The sequence below is a fragment of the Monodelphis domestica genome, chromosome 1 (assembly GCF_027887165.1).
Source record: "Monodelphis domestica isolate mMonDom1 chromosome 1, mMonDom1.pri, whole genome shotgun sequence".
In the NCBI taxonomy this organism is placed as follows: Eukaryota; Metazoa; Chordata; class Mammalia; order Didelphimorphia; family Didelphidae; genus Monodelphis; species Monodelphis domestica.
Window position 1 is genome coordinate 555522558 of NC_077227.1, and position 16286 is coordinate 555538843.

Genomic DNA, 16286 nt, shown 5'->3' on the forward strand with positions numbered 1-16286 from the left:
TACAATATAAACTATATGACATAAGCAAAGGAGGAGTTCTACCAAATTCCTTTTATGACACAAATATGTTACTGATTCCAAAGCCAGGTAGATCAAAAACAGAGAAAGAAAATTACAGACCAATCCCCTTCATGCAAAAATCTTAAATAGAATATTGGCAAAAAGACTCCAGCAAGTGATCACAATGGTATCCATTATGAATAGATGGGATTTATACCAGGAATGCAAGGATGGTTCAACATTAGGAAAACAATTCACATAATTGACCATATCAACAAGCAAAACAACCAAAATTGCATGATTATCTAAATAGATGCAGAAAACGCCTTTGACAAAACACAACACTCATTCCTATTGAAAACACTTGGAAGTATAGGAATAGATGGACCTTTTCTAAAAATAATAAACAGTATCTATATAAAATCATCAACTTGCATCATCTGCAATAGGGATAAATTAGAAGCATTCCCAGTAAGATCAGGAGTGAAACAAGGATGCCCATTATCACCTATATTATTTAACATTGTACTAGAAACACTAACAGTAGCAATTAAAGAAGAAAAAGAAATTGAAGGTATTAAAATAGGTAATGAAGAGACCAAACTATCACTCTTTGCAGATTATATGATCGTCTACTTAAAAAATTCTAGAGAATCAACTAAAAAGCTAGTGGAAATAATAACTATAGCAAAGTTGCAGGTTACAAAATAAATACACATAAATCATCAGGATTTCTATATACTTCCAACTCATCCCAGGAACAAGAGTTAGAAAGAGAAATTCCCTTTAAAATCACCCTAGACAAAGACAGGAACTGTATGAACACAACTACAAAAAATCTCCACACAATTAAAACTAGATCTAAATATTTAGAAAAACATTAATTGCTCATGGGTAGGATGAGCTAACATAATAAAAAAAATGATCCTACCCAAACTAATTTACTTATTTAGTGCCATAACCATCAAACTACCAAAAAACTTTTTTACTGACTTAGAAAAAACAATAACATTGTTTATTTGGAAGAACAAAAGATCAAGAATATCAAGGGGAATGATGAAAAAAATTCAAAGGAACATGGCCTAGCAGTACCAGATCTTAAACTGTACTATAAAGCAGTGATTATAAAAAACCATATGGTCCTGGCTAAGATACAGAAGGGAGGATCAGTGGAATAGACTTGGGGTACGTGACCTCAGTAAGATCTTCTATGATAAACCCAAAGATCCCAGCTTTGGGGACAAAAATCCACTATTTGACAAAAACTGCTAGGAAAATTGGAAAACAGTATGGGAGAGATTAGGTTTAGATCAACATCTCACACCCTACACCAAGATAAACTCAGAATGGCTGAATGACTTGAATATAAAAGAAGGAAATTATAAATTAGATGAACACAATAGTATACCTGTCACATCTTTCTGAAAGGAAATATTTTAAGAGCAAGCAAGAGTTAGAAAAAAATATGAAATGCAAAATAGATCATTTTGATTACATTAAATTAAAAAGGTTTTGTACAAACAAAACCAATGAAGCAACAAATTGGGAAACAATCTTTATAACAAAAACCGCTGGCAAAGGTCTAAACACTCAAATTTATAAAGAGCTAAATCAATTGTACAAAAAAAATCAAGCAATTCCCCAATTGATAACTGGGCAAGGGATATGAATATGCAATTTTCAGATAAAGAAATCAAAACTATTAATAAGCACATGAAAAAATGTTCTAAATATCTTATAATTAGAGAAATGCAAAGTAAAACAATTGAGGTATCACCTCACACCTAGCAGACTGGCTAACATGACAGCAAAGGAAAGTAATGAATGCTAGAGGGCATGTGGCAAAACTGGGACATTAATGCATTGCTGGTGGAGTTGTGAATTGATCCAACCATTCTGGAAGGCAATTTGGAACTATGCCCAAAGGGTGCTAAAAGACTGTCTGCCCTTTGATCCAGCCATAGCACTGCTGGGTCTGTACCCCAAAGAGATAATAAGGAAAAAGACCTGTATGAAAATATTCATAGCTGCTCTCTTTCTGGTGGCAAAAAAATTGGAAAATGAGGGGTTGCCCTTCATTAGGGGAATGGCTGAACAAATCATGGTATATGTTGGTGATAGATTACTATTATGTTCAAAGGAATAATAAACTGGAGGAATTCCACGTGAACTGGAATGACCTCTAGGAACTGATACAGAGTGAAAGGAGCAGAACCAGGAGAACATTGTACATAGAGTCTGATACATTGTGGTAAAATTGAATGTAATGGACTTCTCTACTTGTAACAACGCAATGATACGGGACAATTCAGAGGGACTTATGAGAAAGAATGCTATCCACATCCAGAGGAAGAAGTATGGGAAAAGAAATACAGAAGAAAAACAACTGCTTGATCACATGGGTCCATGGGGATATAATTGGGGATATAGAGTCTAAAAGATCACCCTAGTGCAAATATTAATAATATCTAAATAGGTCTTGATCAATGACACATTTTAAACCCAGTGGAATTATGTGTCAGATATGGGAGGGGTTGGGGGAGGGGAAGGAAAGAACATAAGTCTTGTAACCATGGAAAAATATTCTAAATCATCTAATTAAATAAAATTTAAAAAAAAAAAAGCTAAGGGAACTAATTGTTTGGCACTTCAAAAAAATCAAAATCCTTCTTATCTCCAGCCAAATCAAAACAAAAAATTCACAAATGGAACAGTAGCTTACATGTCTCTAATTAGCACTAATTATAGTTTGTGAAACATTTTGTTATAGATGAGGCTATTTTAAAAGCCACTGGACCAGGGGGCAGCTGGTGGCTTACTTCCTCCCTGTGTGACCTGGTAAAAATCACTTAATCTCAGTTCCCTTGCCCTTATCACTATCCTGCCTTGGACCTGATACTTAGTATTAATTCTAAGACAAAAGGTATGAGTTTTTTAAAAATTAGGGGGTGGGGGGGCAGCTGGGTAGCTCAGTGGATTGAGAGCCAGGCCTAGAAACGGGAGGTCCTAGGTTCAAATCTGGCCTCAGACACTTCCCAGCTATGTGACCCTGGGCAAGTCACTTGAACTCCATTGCCTAGACCTTACTGCTCTTCTGCCTTGCAGCCAATACACAGTATTGACTCCAAGACAGAAGGTAAGGGTTTAAAAAAATTAAATAAATAATAAAAATAAAAAATAAAAAATAAATTGGACCCTGAACCATTAGCAAGTTCATTATGCATTCTGATATTTTCTCCATTTAATTTCTACTATATATTGGACTTAAATTTGAGGAGAAAAAAATAAAACTGAGTAAATTCCTTTTCTGTCCTTGCTTCTGCTCCTGTTACATCACCTTAGCACCTTTTAGTTGTATGTCATCTATCTTCTGTGCATTGCCCCTCTACTTGTGCGGTAAAAGACCCATCAGTCTTCACTTTTATCCCCATTATAAGGCCTATTTTCTGACACTATTGAAACAGTAGATCTAACTCTTTGATATAGTTAGGTTTTCAGTTAGGAAGGTTTCTGAGTCCAAAAACTGCTAGACTCAATATTTGGATAGCTTGACAGAAGATAGTTTAAGATTGAATATTATTCAATTTAACCTGGATCAACACATCATTGGGGATTGAAATTATTTAGTGTTTGCTATTGAATGCTAGATTTGTTTGTATGGGTTTTTTCCAAATGCACTTTTGCTTGTCTTGTTGATTTACAGTTATTGCTAGTTCTGCTTAAGACTCTTCTGACAATGATAAATAGATTCATTTGGCAAACTCAGCTGTTTTTATTAAAAGTGAATGTTGTTGAGTAGAAAGGGACCTGTATACAATTTTCTTGTCAAAGAATGATGATGGGGAAATAAAGCAATGTTACTTCCTTCTTGTTGAGCATCAGTTCCACATACCTTGAGCTATTCATAGCTTATCTTCAAAAAGCTCCTTTCTTACTTTCAAACTAAAGACAATTTTAGCTATCGATGTATATTGAGAAATGTGTATGATTTTTTTAAGTCTAGAACTGAGACATTTTTCCACATGCCTTGGAAATAAAAACGTTTTTAGTTTAAAAAAGACATAAATTAATGCAATACATGAGTGACTTCTGATTTTTTCTTTTCCCAAAGAAAAAAATATACTTTTTTAAAATCACAAAATCTGAGTTGACTATATTTATGGTATAAATATGTAATGTTTTCATATATAGTTTTTTGTTTTAGTTTATTTAACCCATCTAAAATGTGTATTTGCTTAAGAAACTATTACATTGCAATAATAATTCTTTTATTCAGCAAACATTTATTGAATGCCTATTGTGCTTGATGTGTCATATTTAAAATGATTGCTACATTAAGAGTATATCTATTAAACATTAAGGCAGAAAGTTGGCAAGTCATTTAAAAATAAATTAGGGCAATTAAATGTCCCAGTATATTGAGAGCCAGGCCTAGAAATGGGAGGTCCTAGGTTCAAATCTAGCCTCAGACACTCCCAAGTTGTTTAATACTGGGCAAGTCACTTAACTCCTATTGCCTAGGCCTCACCATTCTTCTGCCTTGGAACTAATATACAGTATTGATTCTAAGACAAAAGAAAAAGGTATTTTAAAATTTTAAATAAAATAAAATAAAAATAAATGCTTTCATCTAGAAAGTTAATATTAGTGGCTTATGAACCCATGAGAGCCCACAACTATGGTCAAAGCAGGAATCACACTAAAAATTGTTTAATGGTTTCTTAAGCAGGAAATAATTGCATAATATTATGAGTAGTATATTAAATTACCCCAGGGATTCATTAACTTGATGATGTTGCTTTTGAAAGGGATTTATGAAACAAAAAATATTGGAAAAAATATTCTATAATGTATAATTGCATTTATAATTATTTATTTATTCTATCACTGTCTAAAATTATTTGGTCTAATATGCCAGAATTCTCCTTAATATCTTATATAGAATGTTATTCTCTTCCTGACATAGTTGTTTGGATTAGTCATCTGTTGGCCTTCATTTTCGGAGGAAATGGTAAAATTTCAGATTTCCGTAAACGCAAGTTACTACCTAATAGATTCATGTATGTGATCTATTATTCTATAAATTCTTATTTTATTTTCAATGTGAAAATGTACTTATTGATATGTGATCCCATTGATTCATCAGTTTGTGTGTGGCTTCCACTTTTATGTCTTTCTATACACATCATCTCATCCTCTGTACTTCTTGTTCACGTTAACCCAAATATCCTTCAAAGAAAATATCCCATGTGCTGGAAGCTTTCTGTGGATCTTTCAATATTTCTATTTCACCTGAAACTGCCTTTCTTTATTATTCTTAACCCTTAAATCTTTCTTCCAATAAAAAAATTCCTCTATAACTTTTATGACACTTCTCGCATGTAAATCACACTTGAAAATGTTATAGTTTCTACTTATATCTATCAAATATGTCCTTTTGTCTTCAGGATAAAAATATATATGACTTTTTTACTTGGTTTCCTGAATTCTAAGTTCAGTTTTTTATATCCTCTTGTAATATTGTGTGGTAGAAGAAAAAGTGAATGAAGAGTCTACTAGATGATATTTTTAATAAAATATATCTGTTCTTTCAGTATTGTAAATAGTGAGGATGAAGATATATTCATCCCTGGAGACTGTGAATTTGCAGCCAAAAAAAGGAAAAAGGATCACTTCAGGAAAAGCACAAATACTCAATGTAAGATGAATTTTCCATAATACATAGTTTTATATATATATTTGGGTGTGGGTGTGGGTATCTGTCATTGATTCACTTACTAAAAGTACCATGGCACTTATTAGGTAAACAAGGGGTTTTTTGTTTGTTTCTTTTATTTTGGATTGATTCTAGTCTCCGCCTATGACTTTATTGTTACAAAGGAACATGTGTTATAAAAATCCCTCCTCATGTAGCCAGCTTATCTATAACTTAAATATAGTCTTAGAAAGACATTTTGGGCTCTAAGAGGTTAAGTGACTTGCCCACAGTCACATGGTTAATAAAATCAGAGACAGAGCTTGAACCAGGTCTCTAAGGCTCAGACCATATTTATCTAATATGCTATATTGTATCTGTATAAATAGAGTTCAGTATCTTTTGATGTCCAGTTTTCAAGTTGGGACAGTTGAGAGTTTGTCAGATTTCTGGTATGTAAAAAGGGAAATAAACAGAAACATGCTGTCAAAGTGACTGGCATAGCGATCACGAAGCCAAATCATTTTGCTTCTATAATAGAAACTCGGGCCTTCATTCAAAGCCAGTTTATTTAAACCAGTTACTTTGTAGTGCGTATAACTCTATAACAATTTTATTTAACTTATTTCCTAGCCTGAAGCAATTTCATTGTGAGGGGAGAGGGATAGAGATTGATGATAGCAAGAATTAACAGATGATCAGCCACCAACATTAAGAGGGAGATATAAGAACTATAAAATATAGGGGAAAATTGCAAAAGCACAGTGGTCTGGCACCTATATTAAGATAACCAGTTTCAGTAGCCTCTGAAGAAATCACTGTGTTCTAGAATAATGTATTAACTGCTGTTTGTGATAATGACCCCTTAAATCATCAAAAAGAGATTAAATTATATTTGTATAAGAATGAAAAAACACTTTGGAAATATTTTGGTCCAAAACAATTAAGATTAAGTTTTGGTGCTTTAAAGATGTAGCTTGGAAAACTATATAGACTACCATATTCCCTGATGAAAGAAGCTTTCTTTTTCGTTTTCTGAGGTTACTTGTAAAAAAATTCCTAATTATAAATTGGAAACCAGTCATTAAAAACATTTAAACTGTTTCTTAAAAAAATACTAGTAATGAATTAGAACAAAAAAAATTAATTAAACATTTTGTATATTTTAATTGTTTCTTTCCCATAACCTGTGCCTTGGATAGCTGTAGCTTCATGTATACCACTGCTTTTTAATTCTTCTAAATTTATAATACTTCACTGGTATTGCCTAAGGTGATTCCTTTTTTTCCCCATAAAAATAAGTATTAGAAACTATTTGAAAGGCTCTGAATGTCCAAAATAAAGGTAATTCTTTTTTCCCCTTTGCTAAGCAAATTAATATGGTTATGATACTCTAAATACAAAAGTTATATACAAAACTAATAATGTGAAAAGCATTTTAGAAAAACATTTAGAAAAACAATTCACTGATTTTTTAAAAATAATTTTCATTTCAGGTTTTTATCGTGAAAAATGGATTTATGTACATAAAGAAAGCACCAGAGAAGTAAGTATTTTATCTGTAGGAGAATGAAAGGTTTTGTATGTTGCATACTTTTTTCCAGTTTTACTAATGTAATTATCTTAGTTGTCATATGAGTTTTGATGAGCATACTTAAAACTGAAAAATTTGCCTTCATTTAATTTAGTAACTATTTCAGTACATTCTATATGCAAGGCCCTTTGATAAACAATACAGAAGATAGAGAGATGATATATAATGCCAGCCCTCAAGATGCTTACAATCTTTTTGGAGGAATAGAGAGAAGATAACAGTATAGAAATTACAAAGTTGAAGTGTTAAATACCTTAAGAATAATATAAAGTACTATGGGGATTCCAAGAAATAAAGGAAATAAACCCTACAGTGTAATCCAAGAAAACTTTATGGAAGAATGGCTTTTGAGCTGAGCCTTAATAGATGAGTTCATTTAACATTAGTCAGTGAGTCAGCCAACATTTGTTAAGCATGCTAATTATTGTGCTAGGTGCTGGAGAAACAATAAAAAATGAAAGAACCTCTGCCTTTAAAAAGCTTATTTTCTGTCATGGAAATGATACTTGCATACATAAGTACATGCAAAATATATATGCATGTGTACAAATACACATATTATAAGTAGCTAGGAGAGATCAGGGAAAGCCTCATGTAGGAATGATATTTTGTTCTCTATTCCTTTACCTTCCATCAGCCTTGGTTTCCTGATCTGAAATTGAAGAACTGGACTAGGGGGTCTCTCTAGTCCCTTTCTACTCTAGACCTATTATGTAAGGATGCTTGCATGAATTTTTAGCAGAAATGGGGATTCTATATAAGGTATCCAGTCTTAAAAGCCTACTCCAAGCATAGTAGGTTAAAACTTTTCCTTTCTTTGATGAGCCAGACTTGGAATTTTCATAATGCCTAATCTCTGGCAGAAATTAAGCATTTATTCTGTGTTTAACTTGGTGCAAAGCATTGTATTGCTTAATTTGTGTCCTTTAGTCCAAGGATCAAATATATTCATTCAGCATACTTTGTAGCACTCAAGGCAAATGGTTCAGGGAGCAAATTAAGTGTTCATTATGTACTAATTCTTCCAAGCTATGCTAAATGAGAACTTCCAGAAATGTTTATGGAAGAATTTATCCATTGAAAAGAGCCCAGCCCCCCAAAAAAAAATCTCTCTAAAAGTTAAAATACAAAAAATGAAGTTAACTTATTTGGTGGCTCGTCCTTAAAACTTCTGTCTAAACATTCTTTAGAATTTTTTAATTCAGATTTGACTTGCAAAAATAGAGATTTAGAAATAAATATATGAAAGTCTATGACATCTCATATTGTTTACCAACATCATAAATTCTGCACATCTTGGGAGAGCAAAGATTTAGAATACAACTTTGATCTGTATTCTGTTTCAATAGGCAGTATAGGATTTTGTCCCACAATTTTCAATTGCACTTTGGCACTGAACATGTCCTTGGGAGCCATTTATAGGAGTAGCCTGTCCCTTTATTATGCTTCTGGACCCCAGAAGGAGGAAATTAAAAAAAAAAACACCTTCCCTTCTTTGTTTTCACTTCTGAAACTAGTCTTTCTGTGCCCATTTTGAGAATTCTCAACTTCTGTAATACTCTACCTCTAGCCACTGGTATGCCTTTCATTTTTAATTTGAAAATGTTTTACCAATTTAAAGCTCTGTGTATTTTTAATATTGTGTTTAAATTGTAATTGATGGATATGGAATGGATGGATATGGAAATTATAAAATGGAATTTGGCTTGCAAATTGGTTCTAGAAGATATCTGATTTGTGTTGTCCTAAGAGGAAGATAAAGAGAATCTTACAATAAGGAACAGTATCCAAGGAAGGCAAAGAAAGAATCTTACAATAAAAAAGTATTCTATAAGAGAATAGAAGTATTGAAGATGTATCTCTGGAAGAAGAGTTATATTTTGAAAAGATAGACATGAAGAGATTTCAGGTAGCTTTTTATGTAGCTTAACATCAAAATAAGACTGAAGTAAGAATTGAGTGAACTATTCTTGGGTAAAGATGAGACTAGTATTAAAAAGAAATTTCCCTCATTAATCTACCATGAGAATTCCATTCTCTATGTATGAAAAAATGCTATTGGATAATACTTTGTTCATCTGAAGATAAAAATGTTTAAAATATGTCTACATTAATTTATTCTTAATTAGGTAATTTTTTTCTATTGGCTCATTTTTCTGTTAAGATTCCATTTGCCTTTTAGACTAATATCTGTCTTTTAACCCACACCTACAAATAGCTGCTCATTTACTATCATTTTGAAACTGTCCCACTCATCATTTCTTACAGCACAATAGTATGCTATCAAAGTCATATACCACAAATTATGCAGCCATTCCCCAGTAGATGAGCTGCCACCATCATGCATTCATAAAATATCACATGTTAAGAGGCTGCAATGTTTTCTCTTAATTGATGATTCCTACTGGTACTTATTCCCTTGTAGTAATGGCCTCTTTTACCTCCTTTTTTTGACAAGCAAATTTGGAATTTTCATGATACATGGCAGAACTTAAGCATTTATTTTGTGCTTAACTGTGTACAAAGCTTTTGCTCACTTACTTAGTCTGGCATATGAAGCCATTTCATCCTACCAAGCCTTCACAGGGTTTGGTTTTGTTTTGTTTTTTATCTTTTTCAGCCTCAAAAAAAAGGCAAAATATAAGTTTCCTATTTAATAAGGATATTCTTACACACACATTTTAAGAAGCAAAATTTATAGGCATTTGGTTAAATTTAATGATTGGACAATAATTTATAAAATTATATGGTTGCCAATATTTATTATATCTGGAGTCAGAAATTTAAATATAAATATTTACAAAATGGAGAGGAAACAATAAAGTAGAGAAATGTGAAGGGGGAAGCGAGGTTATCTATCCTATCAACCTAAATGTTTACTCTGGGTCTGCTTAATCCAGTCAGAGATTAATTAGCTCTCAACTAGGAAGGCTGGTGGTGAGTAACCACATGCCCTCGTCCAAGATGGACGCTAGTCTCTGAGAAAACTAGGAAAGGAGTCAGCCTTTCACTCACCCAAGGGTCAGAGTCTAAGTTGAAGCCAAGCTCCAAGTCCACAATCCAAGCCGCAGTCTCCAGCGAAGCTACCTCAAAGACTCTCCCAAGTCAGAAGACTATCTCCAGAAGACAATATCTTCAGACTATCTTCTCCAAGACAGTCTCCCTCAAGCCAAAAGATTTTATGGCTCCTTGTCCCTTCCCCTCTTCACAGAGGCCAATCACAGTTTCCAAATTGTCAAGTATTACCCAGGGGGAAGTGACTGTGGGATTCACACTTCTCATCCTCTGAATATTTCAACTCTTATCATAGGCCTCCAAAGGTGAAAACATCTTCACAAGTTTCTGATTGATTGGGTTAAAAGGGCGAGTCTCTCTAAGTAAGTGACTTATGAATTTTCTAAGTACCTTCCTAGCTCCTCCAACTAGTTCAAACTTTTGTTGATTCAAAGTTATTGTTAACCAAAGTGTTAACTCCAACTAGGCAAAGAGAATAAAGGATACCCTTTCACAAGTCTAAACTCAGAATAGACAAAGAGAACCAAGAATTTGACCTTCAAATAACCCAGAGTCAAACCAAAAATCTCTACATCAACTGATTTCAGATAAGCCAAAATTTGGTTTCAGAGTGAAAACTATAACTAACCTGCAGTTTTCTCATACAAAGACCAACATTTCTTCTGAAATTGAAAACTATATGCAGGTACTACCAGTTTAAATTTAGGTTTACTTGGTGAATAAGAAATCAGATAAAATGGTTATTACAAGACGTCAATATTTATTTTATAAGCTATGATAGAACCTGAAAATATTGCCTCCTTTTATGGTAAGAAATATATGTCTGTCAACATAAAATATTTAGGAATCTATCTGCTAAAACAAACATAGGAATTATATGAACACAACTATAAAGCACTTCTCACACAATTAAAACGAGAACTAAACAATTGGAAAAACATTAATTGCTCCTGGGAAGGATGAGCTAAGGTAATAAAAATGACAATCCTACCCAAATTAATCTACTTATTCAGTGCCATACCTATCAAACTACCAAAAAAAATTTTATAGAATTAGAAAAAATTATAACACAGTTCATTTGGAAGAACAAAATAGCAAGAATATCAAAGGAAATAATGAAAAAAATGTGAAGGATGGGGGCCTAGCAGTACCAGATCTTAAAATGTACTGTAAAGCAGTGGTCATCAAAACAATATGGTATTGGCTAAGAGACAGAAGGGAGGATTAGTGGAATAGACTTGGGGTAAGTGACCTCAGTAAGACCTTCTATGATAAACCCAAAGATCCCAGGTTTGGGGACAAAAATCCACTATTTGACAAAAACTGCTGGGAAAATTGGAAAACAGTATGGGAGAGATTAGGTCTAGATCCACATCTAACACCCCTACACCAAGATAAATTCAGAATGAGTAAATGATCTAAATACAAAGAAGGAAACTATAGGTAAATTAGGTGAACATAGAATAGTATACCTGTCAGTCCTATGGGAAAGAAAAGAATTTAAGACCAACCAAGAAATAGAGGATATCACAAAATATAAAATGAATAATTTTGATTACACTAAATTAAAAAGTTTCTGTACAAACAAAACCAATGCAATCAAAATTAGAAGGGAAGCAACAAATGGGTGGAGGTTTATAACAAAAACCTCTGACAAAGGTCTAATTTCTCAGACATATAAGGAACTAAAACCATTGTACAAAAAATCATGCCATTCCCCAATTGATAAATAGGCAAGGGACATGAATAGGCAGTTTTCAGATAAATAAATCAAAACAATCAATAAGCACATGAAAAAGTGTTCTAAATCTCTTATAATTAGAGAAATGCAAGTCAAAACAACTCTGAGATACCACCTTAGACTTAGCAGATTGGCTAATATGACAGCAAAGGAAACTTATGTGGCAAAATAGGGACACTAGTGCATTGCTGGTGGAGTTGTGAATTGATCCAACCATTCTGGAAGACAACTTGGAATTATGCCCAAAGGGCTTTAAATGACTGCCTGCCCTTTGATCCAGTCATACCACTGGCGAGTTTGCACCCCAAAGAGATAATAAGGACAAAAATATTCATAGCTACACTCTTTGTGATGGCAAAAAAATTGGAAAATGAGGGGGTGTCCATTGATTGGGGAATGACAGAACAAGTTGTGGTATCTGATGGTGATGGAATGCTATTGTGCTGAAAGGAATAATGAATTGGAGGAATTCCATGTGAACTGGAATGACCTCCAGGAATTGATGCAGAGTGAAAGGAACAGAACCAGGAGAACGTTGTACCCAGAGATAGATATACTGGGGCACAATCAAAAGCACTGGACTTCTCTACTAGCAGCAATGCAATAATACAGGACAATTCTGAGGGATTTATGTGAAAGAACATTATCCACATCCAGAGAAAGAGCTGTGGGAATAGAAACACAGAAGAAGAACATTTCCTTGATCACATGGTTCAATGGAGATATGACTGGGGATGTAGACTTTAAACTATCACTCTACTGCAAATAATAATTATATGGACATGGGTCTTGATCAATGATATATGTAAAACCCAATTGAATTGCTGATTGGCTATGAGAAGGGGGGAAGGAGGGGAGAAAAAGAATATGAATCATGTAACCCTGGAAAAATATTCTAAATTACATTTAATTAATTAATTCTTTAAAATAAATATATCTGTCTGTCCCATGGTATAATAACTGCTTGGCATACCTCCCTTTCCTGGTAGACAGTGCCAAGAATTTGCCATTCTGAGGACAGTAGCCCTTAGCCATTTTCAATTATCTTTTTCTACAGTTTGAATTATATTTCTGCATTTCGTATTATATAATTTTATTTAATTATTATTGCTATGTTAATCACAGTTAACCATTTAAAAAATTTGACTTCATATTCATTTAATCAAATGTCTGTCATAGTATGTACTCACATTGAAGTGTATTAGACAAATTATTAGACAAAATAGTAGACAAAAAAGAGACTTCTTCCATTTTTTTGGCTTCATTTCTTTTTTTCTCCTCTTTATCTTTCAGAGCTGTGTATCTAGTTTCTAACTGTACTGTTTCTTTAGGAGCCAAGAATACCTTTTCCCTAGCCTGGTCATAATAACTATGATTAATAGTCCTGGAAAGCACAAAAGTGCCATGACGCATAAATTCTTGTCACGAGACCCAGATGATGCACAAGTTTTAGTCCTACCTTTGCAATGTCCTTATTAGGAAGAAGTTTTATCAAATCAAGGTTATTGTGATTGATTTTCAAAGGAAGACATCCCTACCTACTTTGTAAAAACCATGAAGGCCACACTAGTGCTACTTATTTTCAAATACAGCCTCTTTGGAATATACAGCTGAAGGAGAAGTAAAGGAAGAAAGATGAGATAAAATTTCTGTGTTTAGCCTAGGCATATGAGATAAAGAGCAGAAAGTGTTGTCATCACCACTGTCCACTTGCCAGCTTCTAGATTATTTGTTGCTATTGATTCCACAAATAGGTAACCACACTAGGTGTTGATCAGTGAAAAAGCAATTAAATTAAATGCCTATTATGTTCCATGGACAGCCCTGGGGTTCTAATGGCAAAAATGGAACAGTCCTTACCTTTAAGGACTTTACATTATATTAAGGAAAAAGTAGATGTTTTGGTATGGATCTTCCCTCCCATATGTAGATTATAGCTCCTCTATTGCTTAGTTGTCTTCAGGATTTACTGTTACTGAAAAATTTACCAATCTGGAGTCAATTTTATTAGGAGTCTCTTCAAACTTAGCTCTACTGGTTCATTCAGTCCATTACCAATGAAGCCTTTCCAGCCTGATAGAACCTAACAAAGCATATTGGCATAGCCATGGAAAGTTCCAGGCACCACCTATATGCCTAGTAAAATATTCTAAAATACATATAACTTTTGATATTGTTGGACTTCTTCTGATCTCTTCTAGCTACCATGATAAAACAAAGATGTTGCTTACATTTCACATGAACTATTTTGAAAATTAACTCTACTATTCATTTTAAATGGCTAACTGCCTAAAATGATATAAAATCATTGTTTTCCTCTGTTTTCTTGTAAGTCTTGATTAGGCTTCCAGAATGTTTTAATGTTTTACTAAACCAACAATGCTTTTATTACTTTGTTTCTAAACTTGTATTTCACTGGGTACTTATTGTCTCTTAATTTTTTTTATTATTATTTTTAAAGAGGCATGGCTATTGTACCTTGGGAGAAGCCTTTAACCGCTTAGACTTTTCAAGTGCAATTCAAGACATCCGGAGGTTCAACTATGTTGTCAAAGTAAGGATGTGGAGCTTTAGAAATCTATTTTTGCATTGTACATAACTAATTTGCCTATGCTTTATATATTTGGCATCTTGCATGTTTTATATGATTAATTTATTTTTATTTTTCTTTTCAAGTGGAGAAATTTGTCTAGATTTCTTCATGGAAAAGCAGAGTTCAGGAAAAAAATAAGCTAGCCAATAGTAGAATTGTTAAGTTGAAAGGAGCCTCAAAAAAGCTTAAACTTGGGGGGTAGCTGGGTGGCTCAGTGGTTTGAGAGCCAGGTCTAGAGATGGGAGGTCCTGGGTTCAAATATGACCTCAGACACTTCCTAGCTGTGTGACCCTGGGCAAGTCACTTGACCCCCATTGCCTAGCCCTTACCACTCTTCTGCCTTAGAACCAATACGGAATGTTGATTTCAAGATGGAAGGAAAGGGTTTAAAAAAAAAAAAGCTTAAACTTTTCTCCTGCTTTTTTGTAGGATTATAGTTCAGCTCTCCTCATCAAAAAATAGTCATCATATAGAATAAAACTTCAATCCTAGTTCTGAGGAAATGCCACGTTTCTGAAAATTGATCATTGTAAACATATAGTCTTCTATAGAGACTGTGCCACACCCATACCATGCCAATGCCAATAACCTTGCTGTTTCAGATACATTGTCAGTTTCTCCTAAGCATAAAGATAAAATTAATTCTATAGTAATTTTGCTAATATTCTAAAATATAGGTTCCTGTTCAAGGCTTTCATAGACATAAAGTTTATTTTTTTTAAGGAACTCATTGATAAACCAGAAAGTACATATTTTTTAAAATTCGAAAATATTTTATTTTCCCAATTACATGTAATAACAATTTCCCACATATTTTCCCAAAATTATAAGATCCAAATTGTCTCCCTCCTTTTTTTTTCCTCCCCCCTCTCAGAAAGGGTAAGGAATTTGATCTGGATTATACAAATATTATCATGCAAAACATACTTCCCTATTGATCATTATTGTAAGAGAATACTAATGTAAAACCAAAACCATAAAATAAAACCATAAATAATGTGGAAGATAGTAGGCTTTGATCTGCTTTTGACTCCAACAGTTACTTCTTTGGAGGTGGATAGCATTCTTTGTCTTAAATCCTTCAGAATTGTCCTAGATCATTGTATAGCTAAGTCTTTCACAGTTGATCATTGTACAATATTGCCCTTATTGTATACAATGTTCTTCCAGTTCTGCTTATTTTAATTTGTATCAGTTCCTACAGATCTTTCCAGCTTTTTCTGAAATCACCTTGTTTATCATTTCGTATAGCATAATAGTATTTCGACACCATTATATACCACGGTTTTTTCAGCCATTCCCCAATTGATGAATAGCCCCTCAATTTCCAATTCTTTGCCACCACAAAAAGAACTACTAAAAATATTTTTGTACAGATAAAATCTTTCCCTTTTTTATGATCTCCTTGATACACAAACCTAGTAGTAGTATTACAGGTTCAAATGTATGCACAGTTGTATAGCCCTTTGGGTATAGTTTCAAATTAAGGCATATATTTTTCATAAAATGAAACAGCATTTTTGAAGAATATGATTTCTAGTAGATTTTATATTAAATGGCATAAAAAGGAAAGATCCTAAGCTATATATTCATAGTTATTGTTTTTTGTGAATGAGAGATTATCTCCATTCTAAGGAATAAAATTATC

At 33.3% G+C, this 16286-nt stretch overlaps 1 protein-coding gene across 9 annotated transcripts in view; it reads left to right on the forward strand.

Moving 5' to 3' along the window:
• The window catches only part of FBXO25 (F-box protein 25), a 227982-nt gene that overhangs the window by 114616 nt on the left and 97080 nt on the right, over positions 1 to 16286 (forward strand). For 7 of the 9 annotated variants that reach the window (XR_008915523.1, XM_056813387.1, XM_056813388.1 and 4 more), the window contains exons 3-5: positions 5595 to 5698; positions 7192 to 7241; positions 14507 to 14599. Coding sequence is in view for 8 of the 9 variants with exons in the window: in XM_056813387.1 (XP_056669365.1) it covers positions 5595 to 5698; positions 7192 to 7241; positions 14507 to 14599 (247 nt within the window). In the remaining variant the exon portion in view is untranslated. Of the gene's footprint in view, positions 1 to 5594; positions 5699 to 7191; positions 7242 to 14506; positions 14600 to 16286 lie in introns of those variants that run through there. The other 2 variants (XM_056813392.1, XM_016428708.2) reach the window with 2 other exon arrangements.